We start from the raw sequence: 14,782 nt of genomic DNA, 5'->3' as shown, positions 1-14,782 counted from the left end.
CACAAAGCTGTGCAAAATTATGAAAGAGGAGTGACATAGATTTTGCTTTTTTCCCCTAAATAAAATAATCTAAGAAGTGGGAATGAAGTGAGATTTTCACTACGTTCACTCTGCAGCCTGATGAGACCTGAATCCTAATTTTTTGTCCTTACGCACCTTGTATCCATTCTTTTCATGACGGTCTAAATAACACAGATCAGATTTTTAAAAATGCCATCCAAGTCACTTGGATATGTGGTCCTACACCGTGTTCCAAATTATTATGCAAATTGGATTTTAAGTGTCATAAAGATTCCATTTTTTGTTGTGTTATTAAATTTATAGATGGTATTGTGTGTCAGGGCTCTTTGAATCACTATAATTAATTTCAGAGAGTTGGTTGATTAGTTTGTCTGGTGGCCTCATTTAAAGGAAATCTACCTAAGAAGGATGTTCCACATTATTAAGCAGGCCACAGGTTTCAAGCAATATAGGAAAGAGAAAGGATCTCTGCTGACCTAAATCATCAGATAGTGTAGTGCTGTATGACAAGGTAAGAAAACATTAGATATTTAATGAAAACTGAAGCGTTGTTGTTCTGTGAAGAGATTTGTGGCTGATTCAGAACAAAGATGGGTTTGTACAGATAAAGGCAAAATGAGGAAGGTTTCTGTTAGACAAATTCATCAAATTAAGAGAGCAGCTGTTAAAATGCCCTTACAAAGCAGCAAACAGTTATTTGAAGCTGCTGGAGCCTCTGGAACCTCAAGGTGGAGGATCCTCCAGAGGCTTGCGGTGCATGAAGCTACTACTGGGCCCCTAACCAGAGCTCACAAGCAGAAACGGTGGCAGTGGGCCCAGCCGTACATGAAGATTAATTTTCAAACAGACTTGTTCACTGATGACTGCTGTGCAACTGGTCCAGATGGATGCAGTAGTGGATTGGTGGTGGACGTCCTTGCCGTGACGTCAGCAAGGACGTCACGGCAAGGACACCACAAACTGTGATGTCAGCAAGGAGGTGGTAGAGTCATTTTTTGGGCTGAAGTTATGGGGAGAGAATCATTGGTCGGCCCCTTCAGAGTCCCTTCTTCACAAAGAAGAACCGTACCTTCAGTAGCAAAATCATCTACATCATGACAATGCACCATCTCATGCTGCAAGGAATACCATTGTGTCATTGGCTGCTATGGGCATAAAAGGAGAGAAACTCATGGTGTGGTCACCATCCTCCTCTGACCTCTGACCTCAACCCTATTGAAAACCTTTGGAGTTTCCTCAAGCAGAAGATCTGAATGCAGTTCATATCAAACCAGCAGCTCTGGGAAGGTTTTCTAACATCCTGCAAAGAAATTGAAGCAGAAACTTTCCACAAACTCACAAGTTCAATGGATGCAAGAATTGTGCTGTGATATCAAAGAAGGTCCTATGTTAACATGTAACTCTGTCTGTTAAGATGTTTTTGATTGAAATAGCTTTTGATTTTAGTACATGTGGCCACTTAATGCTGCACATTCAAAGAATGACCGTTTGCAGTTCTTTATAATCCATAAAATGTTTAGAAAATCTGCTGTGCATAATAATTTGGAACAGTGCATTTTGAGTTTTTTATTTTTGAAATAATTACTGTTCTCATTGGGAGCTTTGTTCAGTAAAATTTGATTTATACTGTAATAGTTAATGACTTGAAAATTATACTGACCATCATTTGCATTGACCATTTAAGAAAATCAGAGAAAATATCACTTGCATAATAATTTGGAACACAGTGTAATTATCAGCGTTTTCTTTTCTGCTTCTATATGGCCAGGTCGCATTCGCCCGACCTGTAAGTCATCGATACTCAACAAAGGTCACTATTCTGCATTCTGATATGCAGAAGCAGGAAGATAAACAACAACCGTGGCAGATAATAATAAGGATTAAGTTGTTAATATGCTGACAACAATGAAGTCTGCCATCCATATTTAGCATCTCCATGAATCAAACCAAGATGCTCCTCTGGGTTCTGATTGGTTGACCAGGAGTGGTGCATTTCTTCAGATATCAATAGTAACACTGGGCAGAGGTGGAGGAGCGCAATCTTTTCATCTGTCTCATCTTCTACTGTCACGACATAATAATTTTAACAAATATGTAAAAAGCATATCTTTGGTAATCTTTTATGCCCTGACTTTAAAAGTGAATTTCATCTGTCGTTTTTTGTTTCACTTCATATTTTATTTGTGTGTGTGTATTGGTCAATTACAACAAATCCTAAATTACAGGCAAGTTTGTTGCTTTAATAATGTGACAAAATGGAAGGTTTTTTTTACCTATCTCGATCCGTATGCTGAATATGGAGAGAATACGGTGTTTGTATTGTACTGTTCAGGAGGACACAGGATGCTGCTAAGAGTCAGCATCATCAGTGCTGCTGTATGTGTCACAGCACTGCAGACCTCACCTGGTAAATGCCAGAAACTCAAACACCAGCAGGTTTCCCTGTAAAAGGTCAGCCTCCTCCCGCTGAGGATCGAAGGGCATAGGTTCAGTTGGGTCCAGGACTTCTGCCACCTGCCCGCTGCAGTCAAGGATTTCAGGAAAGCCGGCAGAGAAAAGGTGTGCCAGAGAGCTCCTGGAGCTGACTGAGCAGGAGCTGGAGAAAAATCATCAAAGCAAAATGTCAGATCTGTTGGAGCACGGCACACAGACGTCTTCAAATGTGTTCTTGACGCTTGACAAACAATAGGCGGTAATGTGTTGATTCCCTGCTGCACAGGCCTCATTAAGGTGATTTACTTCAAATGAGACAGGAAAATGACGAGAGCTGGGTAAAATACAACACCTGTTTATCAATTCAGACCTTTCACCATTTTATCCCGCACCCTTTCTAATACAAGATGTTTATCGTTTGAGCAATAACGTCAGCTTTGTCACTTCATCCCGTTTAACCAAACTTGAGTTGCAATATCCGTCTGCACTAAACATAAATGTGATGAAACGATGATTAGACAGCATACGGATGTCAGCAATATCCATCAAACAGCAGCTCCAGGATAATAGTTATAGGGGAGGGAAGCAGAGGGGGACCGGGTGGGTGCCAAAGCACTCCCTCAGGATTTTCAAGCATAATTGCCAGTTATCTCTAATCATAGTGGCCACCTGTTTCAGCAGAACTATGGTAACATTCATAACTTATACTTTTAACACTGACTCGGAATGCCATGGCTGTGATAAATGCAGCACACAGGTGGTTGGCTAAAGTGCAGGCATAAGAAATGAGCAATAATGTCATGGCACTAACATGGTCGGAGTCCATTTGGTAAATAGTAGAGACAGTAATTAAAAATGTCAAAAGAAAGAAGCCTTGATTAAACTAATCAGAATGACAGCAGTGACAAGGGGAATCAATTGTTTTTTTCTCCACAGCTGCATCAATTTCATGCATTATGTCACTTTCCCATTTCTTAAAACTTCTCTCTTAATTTAGTCACTCTGGATTAATATTCAGGCCGTCATCTTTATTTCAAAAAGGGGCTCCATCTGATATGCGGAGCAACTTGGATTAAACTTCTTTTGACTTTATTGTTCCTCTCCAAAAAGTGGGTCATTTCAGACTGAAAACAGTCAAAAAGATGTTCTGGCTCTGAGTGAAGAGGCAACAATGTTTCAGCTCACTGAACTGAACAACATGGTGTCTGGATCCAAAATGCCGGGATTGGGAAATTGTTTCAGTGCCAGCTGCTTATTTACAGATGCTGCTCACCAATGCAAGGCTTTGTTTCTCTGTGTCTATGCTCATTATTTGCAAAGTGTACTCTGTTTCAGGAAACTAACTCAACAAGAATAGAAAAATTATTGTTCTAAGTATCCACGCATGTATATGTGGTGGGAGAAAAATACGTAAAGTAGGGGGGTAAATTTTGAAATATATTTTTTTAAAACGAATATGTTTCTATATGAAGATGAAACTACAAGATTCACATGGATGAACTCCAGAAACTGTAGCAAAGATTAAAACCAGGAGGAATAAAATATGTATTATAACCCAAGCATAACAAATATTTATTAGGAGACAAAAAAGGCATTAGCTATAATTAGGTGAACAATATCAAGAGACTACTTTTATTTAGTTTAGGACCAGCAGTTGGCCTTGGATTGTAGAGGACAATGTTTCATTTCCACTGAGTTTGGGAGATGACAATGAACATGACGCTCCACATTTGAGTACCCGCTAAAAAGGTTATTTAAGATTTAGACTTTCTATGGCCTGACGGGTGGAGGCTCTCCACATTATTTTACAGCACTGACCACATTTATTGGCGTCTGTGATAAAGATGTGGGAGTTATTCAATAATCTGTTATTGCAGTAGCATTGATTTGACATCAACTTATTAAAATAGATTTTTAATAAGTTGATGTCAAATCAATCCTATTTATTTATTTATCTATCAACCAACTGAAAGTTAATTGATAGATAACTGAAAAGTTGACTGACAGTTTCAGTTGAGATAAAAATGATCCAGTGGGGGGAAATATCCAATTTTAAGAATTAGTTTTTCAACAAATTCACAGTTCACACATCGATATTGATGATCCTGCTGTCACCTATCAGTGGGCATGAGGTGAATCTTCCCACATTAATCCTTTATTACACACCGGACTAGCTTGGAGAATTTGAGGGCCAAATGCTTATTTAGCCTTATGCCTGGTTCAAACGGCAGAATTTTAAAATTGTTGGCAAACCTTCAAGACCTTAGCGACGCCACACATGGCGATAAAAAGTCTTGGATACAACAGGTTTGGTTGTACAATATGTGGTGTCAAGCCACACGGCAGGAACAACACACCACACACGAACTGATTTGCCTCACCAATAGTCAGATGTCAGATGGGAAAACTCACAAAATCTCTTGAGTCCAAACATGAGCTCAGCGTAAACAAACATGGACGACTGGGAAGAAATAGATGTGTCCTTTAAAAACGGAAAACTCTCAAAACGCAAACAAGAACCAAGTAACAGAAAATCCAGGATATGTGAAGATGACAGAACATTGCTTTTGTCATTTTCTGAAGAAACATTTCTTCAGAAAATGGAACCTGTAGCTACATTCTTGGCAAGAAATATGCTTTCTGTGTTGAGTGTACCGTCTGTTTACATACAGTTTGGCAGCTAGTTTTAAAAAGCACCTTCCAAGTTGGTCAACAACATTCTCTCCCAATATCAACATCAACATGTGCTGTATGGCAAAAATACAAATTGATCTATGCATGATCAATTTGGTATTGATCATGCATAGATTTTAGTGTGATTCCATGATGCTAATTTGGAATATTTAACTATTTCTTAATGAATTTTAAGCAGCTGATGACACCGTCAGCCAACCTGTCCTGGAGGATTTAAGTAACATTAAATCCCGCTACAATTGGGGACACACAACATGAACACCTACCTCGGCACATTCACTCCCAGAGTAATGACAGGAGCATGGATGGGGGTGAAGGGCAGCTCTTGAAGATGATCCCCTTCTTCGTCCTTGGAGGTCATTTTGCCGCCTTCCCGCTGAAGGTCCATCTCCAGGTGGGTGATGCTGCTGACAGCCGAGCAGGCCTACAAAAAGACACAAGGACCGATCTATACATAATGCAATAAATAGGATTAATGCAGCAGCATGGCAGAAAATCAGGAACCAGCTCTGTTTATCCACACTGATAAGTCAGACTATTCCCCATTAATTAAGTTCACTTTCACACTCATCACTCAGAATGGCATAAAGCAAATTCTACTATCTAATTATAAGCCAATCACACAAAAGTGTAGGCAGAGACACATGAATCATAAAGAAATGACTCAGTACAGTACAATCACAAGCAAAGAGAAATAAAAACCAGGACAAGGACCGACTTTGCTAAACACAGCTGACAACTGGATCCATGGAAAGTAAAATTGGGTTATGAAGGCCTGGATTAAAAGAATGAGGCAATAAGTAAAAAGCTTGCAGTGGATTTGTCAAAACTGATTCTAGAAATTGCCTAATGCTCTGACTCCCTGAGCTTACAGTGGAAATATATATCTTTTACACACAGCAGCCACTTGTCACAGGAGGAGGTAAGACCCCTGGTCTGGGTTTACTTGGTCCTTGTCAATGTTTGCTCTGATTCTAATTACTCATCTAGAATAAACAAATGAAGATGCAGCAATAAGGTTTTCCTAGTTTTCTATAAAGTTTGATTTTAACTGACTCTGATGTTCTTATCTTAAGGACACATGATGTACTACCACTTACTATGATGTAGTAATTTTAAATCCAACAGGTTAGAACATGAATAAATTAAAGGTTTATCCCTATTTATGCATCAAAATCTGATTTTAAAAATAAAAAAACAACATTATTTTACATTCTATTAGTTTATCTGTTAATTGACTGTTTTTATGCATTTAATGAAAGGGAAAACATAAAATTCAGTCGATCAAGCATAACTGTTTGATTTCAATGTTAGGCTGATTTCTTGGTGCCTCTCTAATTGTATAATTATTTTTTTTTTTTGTCATTGGAAAGAAACACATGAAATGCAACAATAAAAAAATGTGGTCCGACATTTTATCTCTATTAAAAAAGAAGCTTAGAGGAAACCACAGGATGTCAGAAGTGAAGGAAGCGGTTTCATCATACTCACTGCGACCTACAAGTTATTGGTTAGATTCCAATTTCACTTGCAGCACATCACTTTGAACTACAACAGCTGAGATCTGTGTGCCTTCAGATGAATGTTTGCATGTTTCTTCTACATTGCCAAAATTCCAGTTTAGTGATTCTGGATTTCAAATATTTTTCAGAAACTCAAAGACGTCTCATTAAAATATCATAAACCAAGGTGGAGAAGTATTCAAAGCCTTAGAACGTTCTCACATTTCTTCAAATTAACAAATCAAACTAGCATATATTTTTAAAAATTGTATGTGACAGTATAAGCAAAGGGTTGAATTGTTGAGTGGAAATAAACTAATACTTTGTTTTCACATTTTTGCAATAAGATATACAGTAGAAGACTATATTGAAAGAAAACCGCAAGAATTCCTGATTGTAGTTTGCTAAAAAAAAAAAAAAAAAACATAAAAAAAGTGATATGGTCCAATGAGACTAAAGGTTTGCTTTTCATCTACATGTAAAACAACTAGTATAGGTAGCCTCGTGGCTTGTGCATATTTTCCTTCAACAGGAACAGTGAAACTGGTTATTGTTACTGTGAAGGTGGGTGAAGATCAATACACTGGAAACAAAAGACCAGTAGAGGTGGAAAAGACCTCTACCGGTCTCCAAGAAACAACAAGCCTAAACATACAACCACAGCTACAATGGAAGAGTTTAGATCAAAGGACATCCATCTTAGAATGGCCCAGTTAAAGTTCATATGTGGATTCAACTGAGTGTCTGTGGCAAGATTTGGCAATCACTCATTACAGTCACCATCCAATTAGAGTGAACTCCAGAAAGGAATAGTCAAACACTCCAGTATAGATTTAATGCAGATGAATACAAATACATGCCACATTTTTGTTTGTAAAAAAAAAAAAAAAAAAACTTGAATTATTTTCCTTTCACTTTATCACTATACAGAATTTGTACTGATCTATCACAAAAACATTTACCTAAAATACACTGAGGATTTCACAAAGTACTGTAGCAGAACATTTTCTTCTTTATATTCATGATTACAAATGCTGTAAACAGCCTATTCTATATTATGTTCATTTCTCCAAGCCTTTGACCTCGAACCTACTTGTTTCTGGAGACAATAGAAACACTGAAACTATATGAATTTAATGGGAGTCTACACAACAGCTTCTGAGGTAACATGTAGGACTGACTTAAAATGATCAAGGTTTATGGGTTTTTTAAAATAATTTTGCAAATAATAAGTGGCAGTATATTGTGTGCTCCACTTCAGAAGTAACAAAAAGCTTTTCAGACATAAGTAACTCTTATTACTGGGGGTATTTTCCCTTCTGAACACTATTTTATAATTAAGTAAATATTATTAAATATAATTTATACAAGCAATGTTTTTATATAAAGGTGTCAGAATTGTGGGTTCACTTTGGTTTCGAATTGACTTTATATACAATTCATAGCAGCTGATAAGATATTAAAGACACTTAATGATTTGGAAAGAAGTTCTTGCATTGTTGCTATTGTGTTGGTACAGGAAAACAACAACTTCAGTTCTTAATATGACTTAATAGTATTGAACATTTATGGATTACTATCCAAAATATATCTTATATGTGTGTGTTTGTGTAGCAAATTAAGAAATAATAAATCATTAATTATGTATGTAGATGTATAGCCTGTATAGATTTTTAGCTCAACGTGAGAGGGGAGCTCACAGGCAAGAAATAATGTTGTGGTTTATAGTGCAAACATTAATCCCTCCTTCACTGTCACAGATACACAGCTGGAAGTTGGACCAAACCAACAACTATCTATAGAGAGCTAATGAAGACATGTTTCCTTCCTGACTCCTCACACACATTTTAGCTTGCCTATCAGAAGACACAGAGTTGAATATTATTTGACTTTCCATCAGACATGTCAGTAATAACATTGGCCAATACCATGTTGTTGTATATACATAAAGTACACGAGTATACAACATGTGATTGAACAGCCAGCGTCTTAATAAACTCTGAGGTTAGCATGGTATGAGATAGTAGCTTTAAAAATGTTAAATTGTCCAAAGAAAAGGTGCCTTTGAACTTGCTGACATTAAGCTGTTGCAATGTGATAACCCATAGATGAGTGATTTTCATGGGCAGGTGTGCTCAGGTTTTATGGTTACAAGGACAAATGGAGGTTTAAACAGTAAATTCTGAACTACTATTTACTAAAAGAAACCACCTAGGGAATTATAAATGAGAACTATTTCCAGGCAGTGACTTAAGGGTCTAGCGTTCCTTAACTTTATTAACTGCTAGCTTTTGAGTTGCCTCTAATGTAGAAACCAAAATTCTCAAGGGAAACACAAAATCAGCTTGAAATGAACAAGTAAAATTAAACAAAATATGTTTTTTTGGGCAAGTATGGTGCCTCAGAGAAAAAAGGCATTGGGTGTGTCGACTTCCATTTATTCATCCATTTCTTTTAATTAGCATTTTATAGTAGCATGAGACTGTAGCAGTCTAAGGAAATTTACAGAAAGCAAAATATTATCTTAGCAATTCATCTAAAAGGTACGAAACATTTCTTGCAATGAGAAATGTTGTTTTTTTTCCCCTTTCTATTCACTTTAGACTGTAAAGACGGTGTTGTGTTGCAGTACAACTTGAAATGGGTTTCCTAACTAGACAGCAGCTCTTTTATTATGTTTCTCCCATCTATTATGCTTGAAATCCATACAGCTTAGGCTATGAATCATATTACCTGAATAATCCAGGAACTGCGAATGAGTCTTGCTGAAGATAAAAGAATAATCAGGAACACAATATTGCAAAAAAAAAAATTTACAATTGAATTTGGCTCACAAAGACCAAGTCGTGCTGTGAGGAGGACTGCCAGAATACCTTATCTAGCTTAAATTTCTAGTCCAACTTTTATCTGCTAAGATAAAAGTCAGAGTATTTTGCATTATATCAGTTTTTTTTTGTTAAAGATAGTATTTGTTTAACATTAGTTAAGACACTACAGCTGGATAGATAGTAGAATAAGTTTTATAAAAATGTTGAGTTAAACATTTTTTACCAGCAGGTTCATTCCCTTGCCTTTGTTTATTCCCAAACTGTCTGTTTTAGCCCTTTATCTATGCACACATTTGTCCTCCTTTACAAGACAAACAGCTGATCCAGTTGGATATAAGGATCAGCATCTATTTGTTTCACTCATGTCAACACTTAATGCCTTCAGCTCCATGCAGCTTTGCAGCCTTAATATGAGGCATGTTAGTGTTTCTGAAACCTCAGAAATGACTCTCAAAATATGTCAAATCAGGGAATAAATCTGAAAGATTTTCTACATTTTCAATGGAATGATGCTGGCTTTCTTCGAAAAGCAGTTTTCTTCTCGCTACTCTTCCATAAAGGCTAGTATTGTGAAAGAAGCTGTTAATAATTATCCCGAAACCATGTTTTCCACTTATTCAAAGTGAATAGAGGATCTGTGAAAAGATCCAGAGCTGCCTTTTTCTACTTAATTTAATGCTTCTATAATTAATACTCTACTTGCCAAGCCAAGTCTTTGTAGGTTTGCAGTTGGGCAACATATTAGAATAATAGATTGAACATTCACAGCTCAAGATGCTTACCTTCCTAGCTTACAATGAGTCCACTAATGTTCCCCTTTATATAGAGGTCTAGTGATTATCAGAGCCATCATCCAAGATGAAGTATCCAAGTTCCAAGAATACATGAGGAAGATCCCAAGTGATGTAGAGCTTAGTGAATGTTGCAGACAATAAAAACTGGAAGAGAAGAAGCTGAAAGAACCATCATGGGAAGAAGAACAGCTGATTAGGATGTACCACCGACAGATAGCTGAAGTGACTGATATGACCAAATTCTACCAATGGGTAGAGACTGAAAGACAGCACAGAAGCACTGATCATACCACACCAGCAAAGATATCAAATGCAGGCTGTGCAAAGAAGCCCCAGAAAAATTTAAACATCTCACAGAAGGCTGTAGGTTGAAGGCTGTAAGATACTAGCAGAAAAGGAAAATATGAAACACCATAATCAAGTGGCTGGTGCCAGGTACAGAAACATCTGTGTGGAATATGAACTGGAGATCCCTAGGTCAAAGTGGGAATCACCTCCCAAGGTGGTGGAGAATGACCGAGCTAAGATCCTTGGGGACTTTCAGATACAAACGGACAAAATGGCAATGGGCCAACCATGTGATCACTGATGAGCAGCAGCGGACAGTCGTTGTGATTGATGTGGTCATTCAAGTGATGGAAACATCAGAAAAAAGGAGAAACTGGAGAAACAGCAAGGGCTCAGGGAAGAGCTAGAAAGAGCCTGGCAGGTGGAGGCAACAGTAGTGGCCCTGGTCATCGGAGCTCCAACAAATACCTGGAGAAACATCCGTCATCGCAATCCAGAGGAGCACAAGCCTAGGACCAGGTAAAATAAGGACCCAAGCCTGAGATGAAATCTCTCTGTCTCTATATACACACCAGTTTTAAAGTCCCTACACTGGCTCCCTGTAGCTCAAAGAATAGACTTTAAAATACTGTTGTTAGTTTATAAATCACTGAACGACTCAGCACCACAATACATTAAAGATCTGCTGTTGTTGTATCAACCTTCCAGACCTCTCAGGTCTTCCGGTTCTGGTCTGCTCTGCATTCCCAGAACCAGAACCAAACGAGGAGAAGCAGCTTTCAGCATCTATGCACCACAAATTTGGAACAAACTTCCAGAAAACTGTAAAACAGCTGAAACACTGACTTCTTTTAAATCTCAACTAAAAACCCACCTGTTTAGAATTGTATTTGAAATGTAATCAATTACAAATTTATGGATGGAACTTGACTTAATGCTTTGTTTTGATTATTGATTCTATATTGCATTGTGTTTCTGTGTTTGTAATGATGTAAAGCACTTTGAAATGTCTTGCTGCTGAAATGTGCTATACAAATAAAATTTGATTGATTGATTGATTGATATATGTAGGTGAGAGAGCATTTTACATTTACATACATTTGTAAATTAGAACATGTTTCATTCCAAAATGCATACTGTTGGGAAATGATGAATACATTAAAAACAGTGGTGGATTTTGTGTATATGTACAAAAATGTGAAAAGTTAAAGAGCTGTACATCTTTCTCTATTAATCAGGTTAGAATATGTGTGTGTGTGTGTGTGGGGAGGGGAGGGGGGGGGGGGGGGGGATTGCACCACTGTTTTCATCGTGCTCTGCATCACTTCCCAAATATGTGCATCATTGTGGGGGAACATGGTCTAATTTAGCAGAGACAAGGCAGTTTTCAAAGGCAAAATGAGTCCTAGCCAATTCTCAGCAGCAAACACCCACAACAGCAGGGAGCAGGTTACTCCTGCATCATTCCAGTAAATTATTCACCAGAGGTATTAAAATCCGCACAGTGCAGCTGACTTCCTCAGCTTTGCAACAGTATATGAGCTGAGTGCATAACAGGATGCCCTTCATTTCATTGAGCTTGTTAGGACTTGTAGTTTGTAACATCATTTTAAATGCACATCATTAAGTTGTCCAAGATCATTGAGAAATAAATCTATCGATGTTACAAAACTGGCTTGAATTTATAGATTAAAGTTGGACTAGATACAAGACAACATGGAGATTTTTAAGACCCTGTGCTAACAACATAGTAAGGTAGTATTTACATAAAGATATACAAAAAGATTACATTAATAATATTTATCTCGAATGCTGAAAACAGGAAAAGAGAGTAAATCTTGAGATCATGAGATTTGTGGCAAAACTCTGTCAAAATCTGTGAAATGACAAATGCTCTTCATACAGTCTGACTAATCTTGAGCTATTTTACAAAGAATAATGGACAAAACTTTCAGTCTCTCAATACAGAAAGACACAAGAGACGTACTCTAAAAACTTGTAGCTGTAATAGTGGTCTGTCACATAGCGTCCTATAAAATACATTGAGTTTCCGGTTGTAGCATGACAAAATATGAAAAATGTGAAGGCGTGTGAACACTTCAGCAAGGCTTGGTATGCTTGAACTCAATCACTCCCTCCATTGTCTTGAGGATATTCAAACCGTTTAGCGTGTTTTGTTCAGAAATGTCAAACCTGTAAATGCTTGTCTTTGTTAAATGCTTGTGCGTTTCCTTTGGCATGTATGTGAAGTTTCAGTGCGAGACCACAACTGCGTGTGTGTGTGTGTGTGTAAGGGAACGGGGGTGGAAATCTTACGACATGTGACAGCTGGTGGGCTGATGCCAATGGGGAAGGATGGAGCAGAGAAGGAAATGACTGTTGCCACGGTAACGACGAGCTGGAGTGGCTGATGGTCGGGTAGCGTGAAGTAGCTGCCAGCTGAGACAGAGAGAGCTGCAGAGAAACAATGCAAACGACTTGCTGTTATTATGATTACCAACAACAGTGGTAAGAAATATACTTTGTGCCAGAGAGACACGTGCTGCCTCAGATCACAACAACAGCCCATTACTCTTTAACACTTAGAATCCCCTCAGACCCCCCCCCCGTCTCCACATCCACAAGCTTGTCTTTCCCAGCACGCCCAGGTTAAAACTGTTTTTCGTCTCCCTTCTGATACTGAAGACATGTGAAAAAGAGAGCAGTTTTTTCTTTTTTTTCCCAGTCACAACTTAAAGATTATGTAAAAATAGCATCGGGAACACAGCAATTACTACTAATGGGGGATACTTCAAGCTTGATACAAAGCGAAAGAGCACCATTGCCTCTCTACTTGTAGTCTACATGATTCATATTTGCTACTAATGAATCTTAATTGATTGCTTAAGTAGATGCTTTTTAATTGTCCTTGCATATCATATCAGCATATTTCCTCTCGTCCGCTTCCAAGTGGTCAATGGTGCTGCAAATGCAAATTACATTAAGTTTCTTATTTAGATGCTCTCTTCATGTATAAAGAGCAGGAGAAGTCCTTCTAAACAAGACACTCCAAACTTTATTTTGCAAAGCATTTTTTTTTCCAACTTATTGACTGTATTTAAAGGTTGACCTTTTGATCTACTGATTGAAAAAACAGTATTTAATATGAAATATAATTCTAGAAAGAAGATCCCTTCACCACAGTCAACAAAGTCATCAACCAAAAGGTAGGCGTATCAATACCTAAATCTACAAAAAAAAGGGAAGACTGAATGAAAGTAAATACAGACATGCAAGCAAATCTTTAGCCTTAATAACATTAGGGCTAGATTGAACTTTATTAAAGAAAACCATCTAAAACACCAGCAGACATGGCAGAACATTCTTTGGGCAAATAAAACCATGGTTAACATCTACCAGAATGATGGCTAGAAGTAGTATGGAGAAAGAGTGGATTTTGCTGAATTAAGTTTCAAATAACACTGTATACCTGTAATGTTTCTTAGCTAATAGGAGGCAAATTATGAGTTCTACATTTAAAACTCTTAAACCATAGCAGCACTGCATTCATTTACAGGTATATTTTAAATATGTACTGAAAAGAAAATGTGAATCAGTGATTTTCCATTAAAATTTGCTTCTTAGCAAGTTTACAGGTCACTTTTTTATGTTTTCCTAAGATGAATTATTGCACTAATCAGTCTGTCTGAAAAGCTTTGCTAAACTGATATGCTATCTGTGGAGAAAGTAGGTTAAGGAGACAACAGAACCCATAACTTTTGAATCAAAGGAATCCACTGTTTCAAAGGCTGAATTTACCATTTAACAAGAAGAGCTTTCAGAGCTGACACAAGATGCTGCATCACAGTAAGAACATTTACAGCTTCCCCTAGCGGCCTAGTTAAAGGGAACACTTATTTTTATAACTTGTTGCTTAGCAATACGGCCATCGCTGACAACACAGAGAATGTTCTTATGGGCCACATGAGGTTTGACAGGAGTTCACACATCCTCTCCATTTCACATGGAAACTGCTCTAGGTTTAAACAGACATTTAGCTCACTTGCCTAACACTCATAATCAATACTGCTGCAAATAAAACATCAAGACCTTCAACACCTTTTTACTGAAATCATCAGTGCAACCTGCAACCACACTTAGACATATGTTGTCTGCAAAACAAGACAAATGTTCTGACAGCACATTTGAAGGAAGCACAGAACCTGAGCTGCTGATAGTGGAA

The 14,782-nt window shown here is 37.7% G+C and overlaps 1 protein-coding gene across 2 annotated transcripts in view; it reads right to left on the bottom strand.

Annotated features, from left to right (window-relative positions):
- Positions 1 to 14,782, bottom strand: part of nphp4 (nephronophthisis 4) — a 168,320-nt gene that overhangs the window by 60,151 nt on the left and 93,387 nt on the right. For both annotated transcript variants that reach the window (XM_028002260.1, XM_028002173.1), the window contains 3 exons: positions 12,877 to 13,014; positions 5,415 to 5,572; positions 2,426 to 2,617 (listed from right to left, as the gene is read on the bottom strand). In XM_028002260.1, coding sequence (XP_027858061.1) covers positions 2,426 to 2,617; positions 5,415 to 5,572; positions 12,877 to 13,014 — 488 coding nt within the window. The remainder of the gene's footprint in view (positions 1 to 2,425; positions 2,618 to 5,414; positions 5,573 to 12,876; positions 13,015 to 14,782) is intronic.

This window comes from Xiphophorus couchianus, chromosome 1 (genome assembly GCF_001444195.1).
Source record: "Xiphophorus couchianus chromosome 1, X_couchianus-1.0, whole genome shotgun sequence".
Lineage (NCBI taxonomy): Eukaryota > Metazoa > Chordata > Actinopteri > Cyprinodontiformes > Poeciliidae > Xiphophorus > Xiphophorus couchianus.
The sequence above is the reverse complement of the archived record's forward strand: the minus strand, read 5'-3'. Positions and strand labels throughout refer to the sequence as shown.